This window comes from Globicephala melas, chromosome 13 (genome assembly GCF_963455315.2).
Source record: "Globicephala melas chromosome 13, mGloMel1.2, whole genome shotgun sequence".
NCBI classification, from domain to species: domain Eukaryota; kingdom Metazoa; phylum Chordata; class Mammalia; order Artiodactyla; family Delphinidae; genus Globicephala; species Globicephala melas.
Window position 1 is genome coordinate 74,314,914 of NC_083326.1, and position 13,257 is coordinate 74,328,170.

The 13,257-nt window shown below is 42.3% G+C and overlaps 1 protein-coding gene across 1 annotated transcript; it reads right to left on the reverse strand.

Moving 5' to 3' along the window:
- Window positions 1-2,904: 2,904 nt before the first annotated feature.
- On the reverse strand, window positions 2,905-10,678 carry RPL6 (ribosomal protein L6). Its single transcript, XM_030860495.3, has 7 exons — window positions 10,655-10,678; window positions 9,480-9,704; window positions 9,291-9,389; window positions 7,316-7,459; window positions 6,701-6,749; window positions 5,484-5,668; window positions 2,905-4,624 (listed from the first exon to the last, which is right to left on the reverse strand). Exons 2-7 carry the CDS (start codon window positions 9,702-9,704, stop codon window positions 4,472-4,474), a joined length of 855 nt encoding a protein of 284 aa, XP_030716355.1. The 5' UTR covers window positions 10,655-10,678; the 3' UTR covers window positions 2,905-4,471.
- Window positions 10,679-13,257: the final 2,579 nt, after the last annotated feature.

Genomic DNA, 13,257 nt, shown 5'->3' on the forward strand with positions numbered 1-13,257 from the left:
GGGAGTCGTGGGAACCCTCCATTTGTAGCCAAGTCAGACAGAAGTGTGGGTAACCTGGGGACCCAGTACTTGTGATTGGCATCATGTGAGAGACAGTCTTGTGCGACTGAGCCCTTAACTTGTGGGGTCCATGCTAACTCCGGGTAGGTAGCATCGGAACTGAATTGTAGGACATTCAGTTGGTATCTGCAGAGAATTGGAGAATTGCTTGGTGTGGAAAACCCACACATCTTGGTGTCAGAAGTATTTGAGTGGAGAAACTCATCTTCACAGGGAGATACCCTGAATTATCCAGTTGGGATGTAATCACAATGGTCTTTATAAGAGAGATCTAGGATCAGAGGAAGAAGGTGATGTGAAGACAGAAGCATTTGCACTGGGGTACCTAGGAGGAAGGGATCGCAAGTCAAGGGGTATGGGTGGCCACTCACTACCAACAGCTTGACATTAGCCCACTGAAACTGATTTTGGACTTCTGACCTCCAGAACTGTAAGAGAATATATCTGTGATGCTTTAAGCCATAGAGTTCGTGGTAATTTCTTACAGCAGCAACAGGAAAACTAAACAAGAGGTATTTGGATGCTAAGGAAGTAGGATCTCAGGCACGAGGTTCCCAGCCTTGTCCGCAACAAGCAGTCCTGCCCCAAGCATTGCACAGATGCGCCAGAGCTGTAGGAAGCAGGTGGACTGGAAAGGAGGACATCTCAAAGGTAGAGATTTGGATTCCACCTCTGGAACCTTGCTTGCTAAGGGACTAGTGCAGTGGTTCTAAGTATGATCTGGGAATCCTTAGCATCCCTGAGAGTCTTAAAATGAACCCATGAAGTGAAATCCATTTATCATGCTGCTACTAAGATATTGTCTTTTCACTTTCATTCTCTCACGAGCATAGAATAGCTTCCAGAGGCTGCAGGACATAATATGTGATAATGCAACAGATTCAACATAGCAGCACATATGAGAAGCCAGCTGTCTTCTATTAAGCCAGACATTAAGCAATTTGCAAAAATGTAAAACAATGCCATTCTTCTCATTTTTGTTTTGGAAAATGTTTTTCACAAAAATATTGCATTAACATGGAATGGTTTGTTGTCTTTAAAAACAAATCTTTTAATAATTATTTGGTCTTGATATGGTATCAATAGACATAACCCACATAAATAAAAAATTCTTTCATATCTTTAATAATTTAAGACTGTAAAGGGCTCCTGAGACCAAAAAAAGTTGAGAACCACTGCTTAATGTACAGAAAGATTTCTTGTGGCCATTTTTACAATCTACCACATATATATAATCTTTTTTATCAAAATGAGATACTATGTACTTTACATGACTTTTTTTTGTATATTTGTGATTTCTTCAAGATTCCTAGGAGTCTTGATACATATTATAAAGTTGCTGTCTTGAATATTCTGCCCATCTGTATTCCACAAACAGTTCATGAATGTTCATTTCAACAAATCTTCAACAACATGACGTGTTAAAATATATTTTGCTAATCTTAATAGGTAAAATCAGTATCTCATTTTAAATGTACATTTCTTTACTAGGGAAACTAGATCTTTTTCCGTCAATACTAGTAATATATATGTCTTCTTTTGTGAATTGCCTTTTTGTCTATCAAGATTTGTCTTTTTCTTACCAATCTGAATTTTTAACAATTTATATTTTGTGGGTATCAATCTTGTCGTTTTCTTTTTTTGGGGGGGGGGCCGCGCCACACAGCTTGTGGGATCTTAGTTTCTTGACCAGGGACCGAACCTGTTGTGCCCCTTGCAGTGGAAGCTTGGCGTCTTAACAGCTGGACCCCAGAGAAGTCCCTTCACAAGTTCTTATGCAGCTACTTCACTCTTTGTAACACTACATCATACTCCAACGTATGGATGTAAACTACTGATCCCCTACTGATGGAACCTTTGGTGCTGCAATGAACATCCTTGCATATACCTAAGAACTGGTGTGAATATGCACGAACAGAAACCTTATTTTTCAACACCCTGAAGGTAGCTCTAGCCCTAAGCTCACAGACACTGATAAATCACAAATACCTTTTCTTTATCGTAATACATCTGTAAAGTAGACCAGACGCTTGCATTGGCCTGAGCAATGTTTCCTTGCTCCTGGGTAACCTACGTGACAAGTCAAATTATCATTATTATTTAGTAGGGGCCAGTCACATGGTGGGAAGGGCAGTTCAACATACAGGGTGTGCAAAAGCTCTGAAGCAGGCAAAACAGCCCAATTTGAGGAACTAAAACTTAATATGTTGAGGGGCAGAGTAAAAATGAGTCGACTGGAGAAATGGGCCAATCAGGACTCGTGGCCATAATTTTGGAGCCAAACCTTAGAGTGATAAGGAGCCACTTAAAGGGCTTTAGTCAGAAGTGATGTTGGAGTTTGTTTCAAAAAATGCATCAGAACTTATCACTATATACCTATCAGTACAAACTTACTGGAACCGTTAGAATTAACAAAGACAATCATGGGAATGTCATGTACAGCACGATCACTATTGTTAATAACACTATATTGTATATTTAAAAGTCATTAAGAATAGATCTTAAAAGTTCTCATCACAAGAAAAAAAATTTTGTAACTATGTATGGTGATGGGTGTCAACTAGACTTATTGTGATCATTTTGAAATATACACAAATAACAAATTATGCTGTACACCTAAAACTAACTTGTCAATTATACCTCAATTGAAAAAAAAAAACCACCTGAAAATAGCCAGTGCTGAGAAGGAAGTGGAATAATTGGAACTGTTACATATTGCTGGTGGGATACAAAATAGGTTTGAAACTTTCTTACAAAGTTAAACTACACAACCCAGCCAATCCTACTTGTAAGTATTCTAACCCAAGAGAAATGAAAACATATGTCCACACAAAACCCTGTATGTGAATGTTAATAGTGGCTTTATTCATAATCTCCAATAATTATAAACAACCCAAATATCTTTCAATGGGTATTATTTTAGAATAAACAGTGACACAATGATACAATAGAATGCTGACTGACAAAAGAACTACTGAACCATTAATGTGAACAAATGTCACAGATATTATGCCACAGAATATATTACATGATGTTCTGGAAAAGACAAAACTAGAAAAACAAAAATTTTATCAGTGGTTACTAGGAGTGGAAACTGACTTTTGGAAGGAACTTTGGTGGTGCTTCCCAAACTGCAGAGGCCACTGCACTGCACACACAAAAAATCAATTCTACCAAATGTAAATTATCAATAAAATAACTTAAAAAACCCACGTCTAATGACACATCATTTTAGGGAGCCTGTAGGGTAACGGGCACTCTTATACATGAGTATAAATTGGTACAACCTCCATGGAGGGCAGTTTGGCACCACCTACCAAAACTGCCTAAATCCTGACTCAGCAAAAAGCTACTTCTTATCTGATGCTTGCTCATCTGTATGCACACCGCAAGTTACTCACTACATCGCACTCTGTTACCCAGCACTTTCTGAAAGTTTGCTTTAACCGAAAGAACTTCATTTGTACCTGTCTTTGTTAACTAGAAAAAAATCAAGATTTTCACTTCTATGAAAAAAGGCAAAGGGGGAAAACAGCGGTTTTGTTTTGCAGAGAGCCACTAGAGACGGCAGCATGTCTGGGCAGTGGGAGTGGCACCAGCAAGCTCCTTCCCTGGAACTACACTCTGACATCTCAGCATCCAGAGCCGTCACTTTGAACTGTAAGCATCTGTGTTTTATCCCATTTTATGCCTCTGTTAGCAAGATGTGTCATAAGGTAATTTCTTCACTTTATGCCATTTTGGCTTACACAAAGTTTCAGAAGCATACTCTACTTTTGGATAGCAGGGGAAACCAGTATAATTACAAATGACGGAAACCCAAATATCCATAGAATGCACTACTACACTATGCAGCAGTAAAGATGGACATTTCCTATGGAATAATCAAATTCATTTGTTATCTATATAACAGCATGTACTGCACATGGGGTTTTTGGTTAAAAACAGGGCAAGGTAAATAATTATACTAATTTGTTGTGTATGCTTTAAGAAACTAGATACACAAGAAACTAATAGTAATGACTATGGAGAGGGGCTGAATTGGGCAGAAATGGATGTTAAGTCATGGAAAGGGAGGAAAGTTTGTGGCCTGAGAGCCCACACTTGTTTCTCATCCATGTACCGTTAGTACTGACCTGTTGTTCAGTGATGGCTGTGGAAATGCCACGACTTTGTATTGGTAGGTGCTGGGTGAAAAAGCTGAGAAGACACTTAGGAAGCTAAGGATGTTGATCCAAAGAGGGGATTCCACTGCAGCTGATAGCACTCCCCTCCAATCCCACTCCTCTTAGTAGAGGCTAACATCCCATCAAATTGGCTGAGCCACACCACACCTTCAGGCAGATTAAAAAAAGAAAAAAGACACAAAGGAAATGGACCCAATTATTTAATTAGGTTCTTTGTAAGAAGTTTAGAACACTACTTTGTGAGGATAAATTCCGTTTGTAAGAGCGAACACAGAGCGGAGGTAGCCCTGGAGCTGAGGAACAGCTTTGATTCTTCGCAGAATTTGTGAGTCCACAGCTTTCTGATCAACCTTCCGCTGCTCTGTAATCTCGTATTTCTAAAGAAAAAGAAAAATCATTTAAAAAAAAAGGGCACAAGTACCAAACTCCACATTAACTAAGAAATCCTACATCACAAGTACTCAATCCCAGGAATATTTAGAAGGCAATTTTTAAAAATTAATTATTTTTATTTTTGGTTGTGTTAGGTCTTCATTGCTGCACACAGGCCTTCTCTAGTTGTGGCGAGCGGGGGCTACTCTTCGTTGTGGTGCGCGGGCTTCTCATTGTGGTAGCTTCTCTTGTTGCAGAACACGGGCTTAGCTGCTCCGCAGCATGTGGGATCTTCCTGGACCAGGGCTTGAATCCGTGTCCCTTGCATTGGCAGGTGGATTCTTAACCACTGCGCCACCAGGGAAGTCCCTAGAAGTCAACTTTGATAATTCTTTCCTTGGAGGGCTCTGAAATACAACCTATTTTTAATATAATAATAGCAACTCTTGGGCTTCCCTGGTGGCGCAGTGGTTAAGAATCCACCTGCCAACGCAGGGGACACGGATTTGAGCCCTGGTCAGGGAAGATCCCACATGCCGTGGAGCAACTAAGGCCACGTGCCACAACTACTAAGCCTGCGCTCCAGAGCCCATGCTCCGCAACAAGAGAAGCCACCACAATGAGAATCCCACGCACAACAAAGAGTAGCCCCCGCTCGGCACAACCAGAGAAAAGCCCATGCACAGCAACGATGACCCAATGCAGCCAAAAATAAAATAATTAGCAGAATCTGGAAAAATATTATTTCCCAGATAGTCCTCATTATTTACAGCTTTTCTTTTTCCAACAATTCTTAACCTTGTTTATTTTCACTCCCAAGTAGGAGAGCCAGAGCTATTAGAGGCAAAGAAAGAAATAGCTTACCTCTCTCTCTGTGTCGAAGATCTCACCTTCCTGGTGCCTGGGCTTACGCAGTTTCTTCTTCTTGAAGTAAGCATCAGTGAGATGTTCTGGGATTTTCACACCACTGATATCAATTTTGGTGGAAGTGGCAATGACAAATTTCTGGTGTGTTCTTCGCAGAGGAACTCGATTGAGGGACAGAGGCCCTAAGGGGGGAAAATATAGTGAGGGGAAAGGGGATACAAAGATTCAAGAACTGACTGGATTTGAAGAAACCTGTCGAAGCTCTAACTTTTCTCTGGATCCAAAGAAATTCCAAACTGCTTTCTACTGTCAGCATCAGGCTTTTTTCAAGATCTCAGTTTGTCCAAGGCTCCCCCCATCCTCAAATTTTAAAGTTACCCAGATTAGGAGAGAGCATAGTCACTAATACAGATTGGTCAAAAATCACTGGTCCTTGAGGACAAATTTAAACTGAGCACTGTTTTTTGGAGTAAACAGTTCACTTTTCCCCTATCCAGGAACTCCATCCTGGTGCCAAGGGCAGACCAAGTCTTACGAAGACAAGTCTTATGAAGGATGCATTCCTAGGAGTTAGTAGCCAACCATTCTGCATTTTAGGTGGCAGTTATACCTGGTGATACGTTGCCACGCAAACTTTAAATACCTGCTTCCTCAGACCTCCCGTGTACATAAGGCAATGAAATAGGGCAAAGAATCTCATGACACTGAAACTTCTATTTAGGTGGGAGCAAAGTGTATACTTCAAGCATTTAAAAACACATGCTTCAGGACTTCCCTGGTGGTCCAGTGGGTAAGACTCTGCGCTTCCAATGCAGGAGGTCTGGGTTCGTTCCCTGGTCGGGGAACTAGATCCCACAAGCATGCCACAACTAATGATCCCGCGTGCCACAATGAAGATCCCACAATGCCACAGCTAAGACCAGGCACACCCAAAATAAATATTAAAAAAATTTTTTTTTAAAATAAAAATACAACCTTCAAAAGAGTAAATCCCAAGAGTTTTCATCACAAGGAAAAAAGTTTTTTCTTTTATCTAAATGTGAAGATGGATATTGAACCTATTGTGGTAATTATTTCACAATATATGTAAATCAAACCATCATGTTGTACACCTTAAACTCGCAAGAGTGATGCATATAAATTATTTCTCAGTAAAACTGAAGGTGGGGAGACCTGCAAATTTCAGAGTATATTAAATCCAAGGATCTTCTTACCAGTCACAAGTAGCAAGCCACTGCTCAGCTGCTTCAGGAAAATGACCCTCTGTAGATTAAAAAGAAATGCTAGATGGTTCCACAAATTAGAAACTGACTTCTGAATTAATCAAATCACAGGTTCCTAAATTTGGTAAAAAAGGAAATTTCTACATATGCATATGTGCAGCAGTTCTGGAAGTAACTTACCAAACTAATAACAGGGGTGACTCTAGGATACGAGCAGTACTTTTGTGTGCTTGATTTTTAATGAGCAGCCACTACTTTTAACATTAAAAAAAAACTAGTACCCTTTAACTCAGTAATTCTATCCCTGCAAATCCATCCTAAGAAGTTAACTCAAATACATAAACATTTTTGGGTACAGGGACATCTGAATCACCTGTAACAAGTAGTATTACCAACGACAGGAATTGGTAATAAGTTATTGTCTATTATTGACTAAACACGTTATGATAGTGACTGGGTTGTTGGTTTTGTTATGGATCACTCTCACCTCTCCCACAGAACCTCTTGCTACTAACTGCAGTTCACACAGGTAAACAAATCCTATCCAGAGAACAAACTTATTAGGATCAAGTACTCCAGGTACCTCAAGTGTCATGCTCTGCTCACCTTGCCTCTGTGGCGCCCAGTGAGGATAATCAGAATGGTTCCAGGAGTGATGCTAGCACGCAGTTTTCTCACATGCTTACTGAAGGGTTTTTTGCCGTGACTCAACAGCTTTCGAGGCACATCTTCAGTAGGATAATACCTAGGCTGGAGAGAGCCCATAGGTCCAACTTATTTAAATAATCTAATCAAGTCAGTAGAGCTGGTTGTGAGGTCAGTGAAACCTTCACTACAATCCTGTAGTTACTTGAACCACTTTATTCACACTACTGCATTTTCACTTCTAATATTTTAAAGGTAGAAAAGATCAACGCTGCTTCAATAGCTTTACATGCAAAACATAGGGTGGAATCCATTTATCTGAAGGAGCTGTGTCCAAGCAAAGAGGGAAAGCATCAAGCAAGTTACCTTTGTAAATTTGGAATAAACCAAACTTTAGAGATTACATGGCAAGCTATCATTATATACTGTTGTGTAGCAGTGATTCTCAAGTTTTTCTGGGGTCCCTGACCCTCTGGGGTCCCTACTTCTCCAGAAACACACGCCTGACACAATTTTGTATGTTATGAAAAAAGGCATGGCTTGTTTTCCAACTCAAATTAAGTGTGTTCATATGCTTCACATTAACATGCATCACTTCCATCTTATCCATAAAGAATAAATTGTATAAAACCATAGACATTAGTTTAGATCAAGACTGCCAGTTCATTTATTGTAAAAATAAGACCCCACACAGGGCTTCCCTGGTGGCACAGTGGTTAAGAATCCGCCTGCCAATGCAGGAGACACGGGTTCGAGCCCTGGTCTGGGAAGATCCCACATGCCGCGGAGCAACTAAACCCGAGCGCCCCAACTATTGAGTCTGCGCTCTAGGGCCCGCAAGCCGCAACTACTGAGCCTACGAGCCACAACTACTGAAGCCCCCGCGCCTCGAGCCTGTGCTCCACAGAGAAGCCCCTGCACCGCAACGAGGAGTAGCCCCCTCTCTCTGCCACTAGAGAAAGCCCGCGCACAGCAACGAAGACCCAATGCAGCCAAAAATAAATAAATTAATTTTTTAAAAAGACCCCACACAGACTCTTTCGCTTATGACAAGTAACTCAAAATAATCTATTTATAACTGTATCATTTTAGTGGACGGTCTTTCTTTTACCACAAACATTAATACCTAATAGAAAAATCAGCTCACAAAACCTGTGACAAGAAGAAATCAAAGCGCCATTTTCCCTCTGGTGCAGTAATATTCAACTGTGAAGAGTGTAATACATCTGCAATAGTCCCATAATGGAAATCACAGAGCAAACCTTTATTTTTCACAGAGAAAACGCTGGGTCTTGTGCATGGTAAAGAGGGGCCAAGAAACACCCACTCTAGTGGACAAATGTTCTACAGGTCTGGGCGCACCCTAGGCTCTACGTATGGTAAGTCTCACAACAACCCTGTGAGTCAAAACTTTATTCCCATTTTACAAGAAACAAAAGCACAGAAAAGTAACTCTACTTAAGAACAGTAAATAATAAAGCGAAATTGCAAACCCAGAACTATCCTCCATTAATAATCCTCTGGTAAACATACACTTCTAAAACCTGAGCACACACACAAAAATCCTCACAGGAGGGCTTCCCTGGTGGCACAGGGGTTAACAATCGCCTGCTAATGCAGGGGACACGGGTTTGAGACCTGGCCGGGGAAGATCCCACATGCCACGGAGCAACTAAGCCCGTGCGCCACAACTACTGAGCCTGTGCTCTACAGCTCACGAGCCACAACTACTGAAGCCCGTGCTCCACACCAAGAGAAGCCACTGCAATAAGAAGCCCACGCACCGCAACGAAGAGCACCCCCGCTCACCGCAACTAGAGAAAGCCTGAGCGCAGCAACCAAGACTGAATGCAGCCAAAAAATAAATAAATAAATAACCCTCACAGGATTCAAGCTTCAACTAAACACCCAAATTACAATCTCCTCCAAATCTTACCATTTTGCGAAGTTTAACCACCCGGGTACCACCATTCTTGTCACCACCAACTGGTTTTGTGACAGTAGCAAGAACTTTCACCTTCTTTTTCTTTTCAACCTAGTAGGACACAAATGCGTCAAAAAGTCAGAGGCAGACAAACGTTTTAATGTTAAGACATAATGCTCAGGGCTTCCCCTCATCCCTTACCTTGGATTTAGCTGCTGAATACTTCCTCTTGTACAAGGCCTTTCTGGAATACATAGCCGATCGGGAATATCTGCCAATTCCTCTGACCAGGACAGGGTTTCGGCTGCAGTGGGGCTTCCCCTTCTTAACCTGCTTCACCTTTTTAACCTTGCCACCAGCATCAGTCTTCTTGGCTTCAGGTTTTTTCTCCTTAGTATCTGGCTTCTCAGGCTTTTCACCCGCCATCTACCAATACATATATTTTTTAAAAAGGCATTTCACCAATTATCTCATAGCTATACATCGACAGGCCTCCCAGACTGCAAGTCCTTGTCCTCCTTCTCCATCCTTTACACCCCTCCCACTATAAGATACAGGCCTTCCTCCAAATCGCCACACATCTGCAACAATATCCATAAATGGTTAACTTTTAGGTTGTCTCCCCAATACCGTATAACCTTCTTGACGATTTGAATATATCTCACAACTATTATTTGTTCGCTACATATATTTAGAGGTCAAAAGTCCCTATTCCATTCTTTGTTTTACGAATTAGAAATCCTAGACTTAGCTTTAACAATCTCCACAGCCAGAAAGCAGCGAGGCTGTAACCTGAAACCGTTTGCTTTCAGGACTTTTGCTCTTATCAGACTGTCTCACTCAAGAAATTCCGTTTAGGAGGCGAAGACACACACACACAAATGGCCCAAACTCAGGCCAAACTGAAAAAAGCGAAGCCCAGCAGGCGACTTCCGGCCGCGGACGTCGGGAGACGGGAAAAGTTGCACTTGTGCTCAGTCTCAAATCCACAACGTGGCGGAGACGAGCTCGGCGTCGTCTTTTGGAACGCAGGTCCCGAATTCAGAGCGCGCGCCGCCGCCGCCCTTGTCCCTGCTGCCCCACTGGCCCGCTACGAATCCCTGGAGGGGCCCTGTTTCCCCAGCCCGGGAGGGTGGCGAGCAACCGGAGCCCCGGAGCCTCTGCAGCATTCCACCTCACACTGTTCGTGCCCCACAGCACCCTCTTCGTGCCCCACCGTAAACCCAAGCGAGAGAAATGAAGGGTCTGGGAGGCCTCCCAAATGGCCCTGAGCATGTCCGACCCCTGCAGTTGTCGACTTGATACCCTCCTGGTTAAGATGGCGAAGGATTGGGCTCCTGAAATACAGTCTTGCAGAGAGGGGACGCCATTCTTACCTTGCAAGATGGGAAAGAGAACTAAGACACCGGCTTCCGGTCTATAAGCAATCACGGGAGGTGTCGAGTCTCACTTCCTTCCGGGTCAGGGGCATCATGGGAAATGTAGTTTTTCCTCGTTCGTACTGTAAACAGAGCTAATTTTCTCAATAGGAGGCGAAAGTGGAGAAATTTTTTCCTGAAAATGCTTCATTTTATAGACCAATAGAATTCTCAAAGTACTTTTGGGAACCGGCATAAAGTTGAAACTTTTTATATTTGCTTACCTGTGCTATACAATAGGAAAAAAGCTAGAATTTAAAATGAATAAAATATATTCCTGTTCTGAAGAACACACATTCAAGGGAAAAGCAAACAGGTAAATTAATAATTGTAAGTTATTTCTTCTGGGAGATTTAGGAAAGTTTTGCACCAGAGTTTGTTTTTGTGTTGGATTTGGAAGAATAGATACAAATTTGGCAGATGAAAGTGTCAATTGGAACAATAAATGCAAGAGGCATGGAGGCATCAAAGAGCATGGTTGTTTATTCCCTCTACAAGTATTTCTGGCCACTTTGTACTCTATTTCTTCACTTCTAAAATGGAGATAACCATATCTACCTCACAGGGTTTGGGGGAAGATTAAATAAGTTAATGTACATAAAATCACTAAGAATGGGCTTCCCTGGTGGTGCAGTGGTTGAGAGTCCGCCTGCTGATGCAGGGGACACGGGTTCGTGCCCCGGTCCGGGAAGATCCCACATGCCGCGGAGCGGCTGGGCCCGTGAACCATGGCCGCTGAGCCTGTGCGTCCGGAGCCTGTGCTCCGCAACGGGAGAGGCCACAACAGTGAGAGGCCCGCGTACCACAAAAAAAAAAAAAAAAAAAAAAAAAAAAAAAAAAAAAATCACTAAGAATGGTATTTGATGCATGGTAACGGCTAAATAAATGTTAGTTCTTGTTGTCACCACCACCAGCATCACCATGTACATCATGGTTGTGGATGATGTAATGGAGCAGGACCCTGTGGGATCTTACTATGTGCCAAGTATTCTGCTAAAAGTTATACACTAGGGATAAATAAGAGCAACGCTGTATGCTATGTGCCTAGAACTGTTCTATGAGCCTTGCTTTATTTTATTTAATCCTCCCAAAAATTCTATAGAGGATACTATTATGAGGAAACTGGAACTCAAAGAGGTGCAGTAACTTGCCCACAGCATGGATCTGATCCATAGAGTGCACTCTTTTTTTTTTTTTTTTTTTTTTTTTTGTGGTGCGCGGGCCTCTCACTGCTGTGGCCTCTCTCGTTGCGGAGCACAGGCTCCGGACGCACAGGCTCAGCGGCCATGGCTCACGGGCCCAGCCGCTCCGCGACACGTGGGATCCTCCCGGACCGGGGCACGAACCCATGTCCCCTGCATCAGCAGGCAGACTCTCAACCACTGTGCCACCAGGAAAGCCCAGAGTGCACTCTTAATCAACAGTCTGTAAAGATTAAAGAGCTGACTAATGAACGTGAATAAGAGAGTTCTTTGCTCATATTAGAATTAAAAATAAGAATAGTTATTGTCTTTTGCAAAACAAACAGCACAGTATATCTTATATAGTTTTTGTTTTTTAACTGCATCAAAGCCCTTAAGGTAACATGTACACAATGTGACATCTTTTGGCTTGAATTTTCCATTCTCTTCCATTTGTTGCTGGTGGCTAGAGCTTTTCACCTTGATGTATCCAAACCATCGTTTCCGTGTCCCCTGGAATCATGTAGCCTTTTTCTGGTTCTGGTTGACTGAGGATACATACGTAGTGATCAGAGGCTTCTGAAAGCCTCAGAGATTCCAGTGGGATCCTTCAGACTATAGTAAAGGCAGAATTGCCACGTTTGCTGAAACATGTGACTTCTAAACATGTCTGCCTCCCATACAGATTAAGGATGAGTGTGATCTTAATAGGCTGCATGTTATACCTGTAACCCAAAGTGGGTCCAGCTGCTCCCCGCTCAAAAGCCGTTAAAGAGGCAAGGTTAGTGAAAAGGAAAGCTTGCTTTATTTTGGATGCCGACAACGGGGCAGGGGGAGGGGGAGGGGGGAACTATCCAAAGGGCCGACTTTGCCCCCACCCACCCCTGACAATCAAGGGCAAGAGTTTTTATAGGCTGAGGGAGGGGGCTACATATAGAAACAGCACAATCAGCTCTGACAGTCATCTTGAAATGGGTTTTCGGTGGTCTGAACAGTGTCATCTTGATTGTTTTAAGTACACTGAATCCTCAGTTCCAGGGCTGGTTTGTTCCCATTTTCTTGAGGCCAATTCTTGGAATCATGGCAGCTTATGTCATGGCTACAGTCTGGTCATCATGTAGTTAACTTCTTCCACCTGGTGGGGGTTTTAGTATCTATAAGACACTCACAGGATATGGCTCAGAATATCATCTGTAGTCTTTGAGAAGGAACTAAAGGTCCTTGACTTTGCTTACGGACTAAACTACTATTGTTTTCTCCTGTTTGACCGATTTTCTTTGCTTCTGCATTTTCTCACTTCTCTGATTAAACTTATTCTTTGTCTAAAGGTTTTCCACAGACAAAAGGCAGGCTGAGGACAAGTGGGGCAAGGACCATAGG